Source organism: Nestor notabilis, unplaced genomic scaffold (genome assembly GCF_000696875.1).
Source record: "Nestor notabilis isolate BGI_N333 unplaced genomic scaffold, ASM69687v1 scaffold10932, whole genome shotgun sequence".
Taxonomy (NCBI): Eukaryota; Metazoa; Chordata; class Aves; order Psittaciformes; family Psittacidae; genus Nestor; species Nestor notabilis.
Genome location: NW_009919760.1, coordinates 26,342 through 35,762, shown reverse-complemented (window position 1 = coordinate 35,762; position 9,421 = coordinate 26,342). Strand labels below are relative to the sequence as shown.

The window sequence follows — 9,421 nt, the reverse complement described above, 5'->3', positions numbered from 1 at the left end:
CTGCCCCAGCCCAGCTCTCTCAGCCTGGCTCCAGAGCAGAGCTGCTCCAGCCCTCGCAACAGCTCCGGCGCCTCCTCTGGACTTGCTCCAACAGCTCCAAGTCCCTCTTTTGTTGTTGGCCCCAGAGCTGGACACAGCACAGGGCTGGGGGCGTCTCTCCAGAGCAGAGTAGAGGGGGAGAATCCCCTCTCTTGACCTGCTGCTCACACTCTGGGGATGCAGCTTCTTTTGATTATTATAATAATGCAGCATGCTTCTTATGATGATAATAATAATAATATAACAATTGTAATTAAAAGGGAAAATAACAAAAGAAAAAAAAAAAGGGGAGAAAAATAAAACCGAAGAACAACAAGTGATGCAAATGAAGAACAATTGCTCACCACCAACTGATGCCCAGGCCGTCCCCAGGCAGTGGCCCCCGGCCAACTTTTCCTGTAGTTTATATGCTGAACATGAGATCCTATGGAATGGAATATCCCTGGGGTCAGCTGTCTCAGTTGTGTCCCCTCCCAACTTCCTGTGTACCCCAAGCCTGCTCACTGATGGGGAGAATAGCAGAAAAGACCTTGACTCTCTGTAAGCACTGCTCAGCAATAGCTAAAACATCCCTCTGTTATCAACACCATTACCAGCACAGATCCAAAATACAGCTCTGTACCAGCTACTATGAAGAAAATTAAGTCTATCCCAGCCAAAACTAGTGCAAATGGCCTTATCAGTACTATGCTACCTTACCCCCCATTTGTTTTGATATTAAGAAACATCTTGTGCCTTTTTTTAAGCTTCTCAGGGTGAGCTGAGCCTGTGTGAGCTGACTTTGCTAGTTATGTTGTTCCTGTATATGTCTATAAGCAGAAAGAATAGAACAAGGAGACAGTATTACTTGTGGGGGGTTGAGAGCAGCAATATTCTACAGGCCAATAATATCATTTGGTTTGCCATCATTCAAGTGTTAATAGTGTAAATATTGCTGATACTGTCAGATAAGTTGGTATACAAGGAAAAAGCATGTTTCTATTAGTTTTGTCTGCAAAATTAAGAATTCTCAAATGTGTTGGGATTAAAACAACCCATCCAGATGAGAAGTTTTCAGATCCATGAGGTCTGATGCAGGCTTATCTCTTCTTTCTGTAAACCTAATTTGTGTGCAAATTTCGTGCGGAAGGTTTTGTATGGCTCCAATTCCACTGTGAATTCATTTGAGGTAGTAAGGCCAAGAGGTTGTATTGAACTAATTTTCTTCTAATTTTATTGAAATGTTTGCATGTTAAGGTGTTGAGGTAGGAGCTAAATCTAATTTGCCACTTAATTGTGAGTATTTATTCATTTATTTTCCTCTGCACTCAAGTAAATTTCCTTGTTTCCCTTATGTCTTTTCAGGTCAGGATCGCAGTGAAGCCACTTTAATAAAGAGGTTTAAAGGTGACGGTGTTCGATACAAAGCAAAACTGATTGGGATAGATGAGGTTTCTGCCGCACGAGGAGACAAGTTATGCCAAGACTCCATGATGAAGCTGAAGGTGCAGTGAAACTTTTAATGTTTAATATTATGGAATTAAGGGGAGCAAGTTTCAGCTTGAACTTTTACTCATTCTCCTTTCATGACACTGAGTCTCACTCTGGTTAATTATGTATTGAAATCAGCCAATTTTACATGAATTCCTGGCTGGTGTTGCTTATCCCAGTTTAATCTAAGTACCTTCTCTCTGAGTTCAGTAGTTATTCATGACTGACACCACTGCAGTTTGTCCACAAATTATAAACAACCCATCTGTAAATTGAATAATTCTATTATGCAAAAGAGGAGGTAAACTACTATGAAGAAAAATGGTATATCAGAACATCTTATATGGCAGTGCCAATTGACTACAGCCCTGCCTTTGACCATTATCTCCTGTCGGGATAGGCAGGAAGGGGTGAGTATGGGGTGTAGGTAGCCAGATATAAAGAGGAACTACTCTCCTAAATGGGAGGAGAATGTCTTGCGTCTGTAATGGCAGGGTTGATGGTTTACAAAATCAGGAGGCAGTGCACTGAGAGGACAGAGCATTAGAAGGTTAAGAGGAGTCCCCAGAGTTTGGGGAAAGAAACGGAGCAGTGACAAAGGCAGATTTTGAGCAGACTGCAAACTCAGAATGTAGACAGTCTCAAAGCGCTAGTGGTGTAGGAGGGTGGACTTTCTGGAGCCTGATAGACATCCTTCTTTGAGTCTTTTCTTACAACCCTCAAAAAGCATAACAGTTCTCTATAGGAAGCATCCTTTGTCTTGTCTTGGGACATCTGGAAGAGCTGAGGTCACTGAGGAGGAAGGATAGGTTGTGTTTTCCTTGAGTGCAGTGTTAGTTTCCTGTCTGCATTACAGGGTTACAAGCTAGGTCTAGGAGTAAAACCTTGGGTTTTTTTCCTTCCAGTCCTCTCCCCAGCCCTCTGCCAAGAGAGCTGATGGATTTTCCGTTGCTTGTTTTTTCAGGAGGAGAAATCACTAAATGATATCTTTTACACTCCCAACCAGCAGGGTTCCAGTCCCAAGGAACTGGGAGGAATAAATTATGCATGAAGAAACAGCAAAGGGTGACATACATCTTACGGTTCAACAATCTAAAAGCAAGATCTGGTAGATAATTTACAAATCAGTTACAAACATTTATGGCAAGCAGAAGCTAATCTACTCTAAAAGGTGCACTGTTGGTATGTCACATCTGCCACAATATTCCTGCCTGTTTTAATTGTATACTGGCTACTTCTCATCATTTCATAGTTCCTAGAAGCAACGTGGGAGAGTTGTCACTGTTCTGCTGCACAAGCCTTTTTGTCTCTCTCCTCCATGGATTACCATTTCCACATCTCCCAGCTGCCTGATACCTGTCTGCACGGTGGCGAGATTGATCTAAACAGTACTGGGAGATGACTACAACTATTAAGGGAAGGGGGCATTAGGAATTCATGTTTGTGTATAAGGCAGCATAGCATGAAGTTATGGGCTCTAGAAACGTAGGTGTTTAAGCCAGCCATAAAGTTTTGGGGTGACTTTTGATAAATGACTGAATTTTTCACTTTAATTTTCATGGCTGTGTAATGTCTGTAAATGCAACATAAAAAACATGTTGAAATTGCAGACTACCAGATAAAGGCTAAATATCTTCATTAATTTACTAGTGCAATTAATTATATTTCATCTTAGGACAGTGTTATTGGTAAGGGCAGGCTCCTGAGAAGGTAGAAACAGAAGTTACTATTATGTGGGAGAATAATATGTGAGAAGCATATCAGCAAGTTCACTTACAAAGTAAAAGCCTGGAATCATGAAAAAAACTAACCCTCAATACCAGTTTTTTACAGTAGAGGTGTAGTTTGATTTTGAGAAGAATATTTTTTCTTCTATAATATAAATAAAATATAAATAATAACAAAATATAAAGCTCAATTTGCTTATTCCAGATGAATGTGCCCATGAAGTAAGCTAAGGTTTGTTGGCATTTTTTTACTTCCACTGCTTGTTGGTTTGTTTTCTTTAAAAGAAGAAAGAAAACAAAACAGCTTGTAGCTGGGAAAAGCGTGCTAGACATGACCTTCAGCTTCCTTCCATGACAACGAATTTCATGGAGGATTAGCTAGTGCAGGGGTTGGACGTGGGAGCACATTTGAAATGCCTAAAGAGATGTGGTACCTTGAGAAAAGGGAGGAAGCCAGAAGTAAGAGGGGGACTGTTCCTGGAAAGCCCTTAGAGTTTCCTAGAAAAGTGGTGAATTGTTCACAAGCAAATCTTTGTGCTATGCTGTGGGATCTGGCAGAGTAATGAAACCAGCCAAACTGTTCTTTGTTTCAATAGGGAATTGTTGCTGCGGCTCGTTCGAAAGGAGAACATAAACAAAAGATCTTCTTAACAGTCTCCTTTGGGGGAATCAAAATCTTCGATGAGAAGACAGGGGTAAGTAAAACAACCAGGTGATCAAACAGCACTGAATATTTTCAGGGATGTTTCTTTAAAAGCATTTCCTTGCTGGCCAGCAATATCTCACCGGTGTAAGCACACCTGAAGCATCCAAGCGGCTTTATAAAGGGTTATCATACAATCATAGAATGGTTTGGGTTGGAAAGGACCTTAAGATCATCTAGTTCCACCCCCCCTGCCATGAGCAGGGACACCACACACTAAACTATCATATATCACAGTGAGCTGTTAGATAGCTGAGGTGTGAAGTGTAGCATGAGCACATGGGTTATTGTAAAGCCTTGTCCTGGATATTTCTGCAGAACCACTTGAGTACACAGATGATGCTCCCTAGATGTATAAACACTCCCAGTTCCGAGTCCAGAAAGTGGCAACAGGGGGTTTGTTTTCCTTCTGCCAGATGAAAAATGGCTTCTTGGAAATACCAGCCTACTGTTTGTAGAAGACTTTAGAAATGCATGATATAGATTGGTATCTCTGCTTGCATGGGTTTTCTTATCCTGCCTGGGCCCAACCACACCTATCCTCTGGATGCTGTTTAAGGCTCCTTGGTAATAAAGGTCAAGTGATTTCTGATAATATAAAGACAAGAGATTAGGACTAGAGGCTAAAATTGCCTTGGATTGGGCTCCTTGTGTCAAGAGAAGTAAGAGCAGGAAAGCAATTTGGAACAGGGAGCTGCAGACAACTCCAGAAGAGTGGAGCTTGTTTTTCCCATTGATGTCTGAGACAGAGAGAAAAAAAGGAAGAGCAGTGTTTGCTGGGGGGCACCTGGGAGCAGCACACACTCAGCTGGGATTGACCTGAGCATGTCCCAGGGGAATCATAAGAGTTTATTTCAGGTCTGTAATTCCACATGAATGCAGTTGTAGTCAAAATAATGTAATATACTCCTACAAATAGCAACGACTGTCTCCTGTGAGGTACTTGGTGACCGTAAGAAGCAGAGCTTTTGTATTGTCAGTGGTAGAAAAAGCATATATTGCATGGAATTGGAGGTAAAAGATGCTGGAAAGTTTGAGGTGGTTGTTTGAGGGTGCTGAGCAGCAACTCATCCAGTAGCATCTGGTCGAGGAAGTTGCAGGAGTCATCTATGCCTTATGCAGCTTTTGCCACAGCAATAGCATGTTTGCTTTTTTAAATTGCTCTGAAAGAAGAAACCTAAGCAAAATATTATACTACTTGGATCTAAAGCAACAACACACAAACTGCTTTAATCCTAATTAAGAAGATCTTTACAGCAGTTTAAGCTCTGCCTTGAATTTTAAAAAGCTCTTGATTTAATCTTTTGAAAGAATAACTATTTAAAATGGTGTCAGAAATAAGACCCTACTGATGGTAGATGAAATTATCTTTGCCAGTTAATTTATATTATTAGAAAATCAATGTCATTGAGCTCACTGATACATAATACAAGTACTTAGTAATGAAAAGCTCATTTGGAATGTGTTGTGTACAGCATGTGTAAAGTGTTCATATGAAAGCAGTGTTTAAGAGAGCATTGGCTGAGGTTGCAGCCTGTGCTCAGAAATGTCAAATTGCACTGAGGCCACAGTTGCTTTCCTAAGACTAAAGCCTTTTCTTGGACAAATAGAACAGAAGAAAAACTAGTCCTTTTGTGCTTGTCTCTGAACGATGCACAAACATTGGATGTCTTTTCATAAAATAAAGAGGGACAAAGGGATGTGTTTTAGAAACAAAGGTGTCATTTAGCCAAATTGCCTTTCCTGCAGCATCCCACACGCTCTCCTATCTTCAACTGGTGAGGTGGGAACACGAGAACAAGTCTCCTTCGTTTCATAACTTTGACACCCTGTACTCTAAATCTGACATGACTGTATCATCCTTATAGTAGCTCTGTCACTCAGTCACTGAGGTTTAGATTGAAACCTTTAAATCCACCTTCCAGATGTCTGCCCCTGAGCTGCCGGGGTGATGGACAGGAATATTGAGTTGTCCTTCTTGAAAAGGAACTGTGACAGAGGGATGTGGGGAGCTTTCAACATCAGTTTTTACACATTGTTTTGAAAGCAGGAGAATCGTGCTTTCCATGCCAAGGTCTTGAAGCATGAATTCTTCTGCCAGTTCTTCACAGCCACCACCCCTTCAGCTTTTTCCCCCAGCTTGGGTCTCTCCGTGTCCCAGAGTATCACATGCTGGACCTATTCTTCTCATAATCTCTCATCCAGCCTCTCTCTGCTTTGCCAGCCTACAGTTGCCATCTCATTCCTGTTCCTGCTGGTAGTCACATACAGTCTTAACATCCGAAATACAGTGGTTAACATCAGCAATGGGTCATGGACAGGCTCCAACAGTGTCTCTGGGATCCCTGAGCCCACAGGAGCACTACTGAGGCAAGGTGCTTTCCAAAGCACAAGAGACCCATGTTTATGAGTGATGCACTGTGTCTCAGCCAGTACAGCTTTGGCTCATCCTGGTGTAATGCTAAGAGATGTCAGCTGTTGTAGTAGTAAATAATATTGCCTGTGTAGTCTCACACTGATGTCTATGTGCTTAAGTAATCCCCAAAGAAAGCTGCAATACTGCTATAACGTGGAGCTTCCTATAAGGCAAAATAAGGATGATGTAATTAGGTGATGCACTGATAATCTCATCCTTGATTTAGAAGCAACAGGGAAAATCCCACAAGCTGGCAAAACTGGGGATGTACAATTGCTCAGCCTGGCTTTTTTGATGGGAAGGAAGCAAAAGTGCTTGCAAAAAGGTTATGTTTTGCTCACACAGATTTTCTGATATCTGGGTTAAACTTAAGCGTATATAAAGTCTAAGACCAATGTTCACATTCATGTAACAGGGGAAAAAATATGCCCTTATTAGGGAAGAGCCTGGATAATCTTGGATTTGCTTTCTCCTCCTTTTACAGCCCTCCTTGCCCCCTACAATGCTTTCTCCCTTAGTTGTGTTGTCATGGTTTTGGAATTCCCAAAAGGATATTTTGGGCCAGAGCAGTCATTTGCTGTTTACTTGGAAAGATTATTTACCTCTCTGGAGTGTCCTTTCTTAACTTTTGTCACTGGCTATTGCTATCCTGTCTGCCACAATGTCAATCTGATGTGATAGAGAAAAAATGCCCAGGGGAAAAAATGTGGGCTTCTGTATGTTTAGTATCTTAGGCCATTGTTGGATTTTAATTTATCACAATAAAAACTCAGTTTGTAGCTCAAAACTAGCAAAATTTTTAAAACTGGCAGTGTCATAACTGACTTCATACAGATGATTTAAGGGAATTGCTCCATAATTCGTTGCAGATGAAAGACTGTAGTTGGGTTACTACTGAAAATGATAAGCAAGGTTTTTCCCCTGGTATTTTATGGCTCTCCTTAATATGTTCCAGACCTAATATTCATCAAAAAATATTGATTTTAATAACGCTGTTATTCCAGCCATCAGGAATTCTGCCCTTTGAGTACATTTATCCATGAAGGAGATTGGGTTGAAGGTGGAATATCATTCTGGGAAGATTTTGTCTCACCAAGAAAAATACAAGAAGGGTTTGCTGTGAGTTTGCTCTGTAGATGCCATACCATTTAGTTCACATATAGCAGTGCAATGGAAATAATCACTCCTCTCTTATATTCCATCATTCTATGCCATGGATTCATCTAAATTGGTCCATTCATGCGACTGTTCAAACACTTGTCAGTGTGTCTAGAAAGGGATGGAAGGGCCATACTTAGCAGAATCAACCCTGCAGGTTTGTAGGTTGTGTATGTTGTCCGATAGACTCACTCATCTGCTGGAGGAGCCTGCTCGCGTAGGCAGAACAAATCAGTCCTTAAGAGTTAGACTTGTTGAGCTGCTGAGAGTCCCAAAATTGTATGTAATTTGACTAACAGAATGTTTTCCTATTTTATGTCAAAACCTGCCATTGCACATGGGTTTCAACCTTATTTTTTCTTTTTTTGTGTACTGTCATATGTTGGCCAGTCATCCCACTTGCTTTCTCCAGAATGTTTGCCAAATATATACCTCACCTGAAGGCAATACGTAGCATTCTTAACTTTAAAAGCCTACCACAATTCTCACTAAACTGAGACTTTTTCTACCTAGTGCCACTTCAGATATTTCATGGCTGCATATTATATGAATATATTTTTCCACCACTTATTCTGTCGTATTCACCTTGATTAGATCTCAAGCTGAAATACATTCTTTGTTAGTAGACTTTCATGACAGTTCTTTGATATTTTCAAAAGCATGGTCTGTAGAAGGCAAAAACGCAAATAGTTGCATTATTCTAGTTAATATTCTCCTTTTCAGGGTGGAACTTAGTGGTTAAACCCCCCCATAACTCTGAATATAGAAGGATATGCACAATTTTAATAGTTGCATTATTCTAGTTAATATTCTCCTTTTCAGGGTGGAACTTAGTGGTTAAACCCCCCCATAACTCTGAATATAGAAGGATATGCACGATTTTTAAAGGACCATCATTGTTCTTAGCTATTTATGAGTATTATTTTGTTAATCACACACATCAGGCTATCTCCCTGCGATAGCTTAGTAATGCTTCATTAGACGTGCGTGACTAATATGGTCTCCACAAAGAGGCTGTAATTGTCTCATTGTTTATTTATGTAACAATAAATCTTTGTTTACTGGAAGTTACTTTCTGAAAATGTATTTAAAAGTAACAATTAAATTCTATAAAATACTTGGAAAAGCATGTTCTTCTACATTCATGTAAGAAGGTAGACTTTTAAACTCGTGTTCTTTCTAATTGCAAAATCCTGTTGACTAATGGAAAACACAGAGACTATGAAAGAGAAATAAGATGAAAGCAAAAAATTACTGTTTGGCTTAAGTAAAGAATTACTTCTGTTAAAGTAAAATCTTGTATCAGCTCATGGATATGCAAATTGCCAGAATATACTGAAATAAGTAGCTTTCTATGAGCTATTGTTAGAGATTCTTTATTATTAATTATTAATGTATATTCCATGTTTGTCCAAAAAGCGTAGTAGAGCTGTATCAGTATCTTATTTGTGAGAAATACACTAAACAGACAGATTGTAACCCAGTTTATGAAGGTAACAGCCATGTCCCCAGTTTTTCCTATTTTGTCCTACAAGTACCCGAAAACTGAGTTTCATTTGCATTGTCTGTTATATACTTTGGAGGAGTTGGCTAGTTTTTCAGAGATGTTGACCCATGTATTTATCAAAACACAGGGCTTGGGCACAGCCTGTGGGATTATAAAATTTCTAGGAATACTGTAAGTGTCTGTTTGGGTTACAGGCTTGCAGAGAAGCGTTGCAGTGTGTTTTTCATGTTTTATTAATTTTATCTGTAGCCATTTTCTTCAGGCTGTCAGTATGAATTCTAGGAAGAAAAAACATATGTATAAATACGTACATTTCATGTTGACTATATATCCTCATTCTTGTTATATGTCCCTTACTCTAACCTTTATTATCTTTGAGGAGGATTATGTGACTCTCATGG

The 9,421-nt window shown here is 39.9% G+C and overlaps 1 protein-coding gene across 1 annotated transcript in view; it reads left to right on the top strand.

Annotated features, from left to right (window-relative positions):
• The window catches only part of LOC104402483 (disabled homolog 1), a gene marked incomplete at its 3' end in the record, with an annotated part of 87,128 nt that overhangs the window by 54,491 nt on the left and 23,216 nt on the right, over positions 1 to 9,421 (top strand). The window contains exons 2-3 of the mRNA XM_010010370.1: positions 1,384 to 1,523; positions 3,833 to 3,931. Of these exons, the coding sequence (XP_010008672.1) occupies positions 1,384 to 1,523; positions 3,833 to 3,931 (239 nt within the window). The remainder of the gene's footprint in view (positions 1 to 1,383; positions 1,524 to 3,832; positions 3,932 to 9,421) is intronic.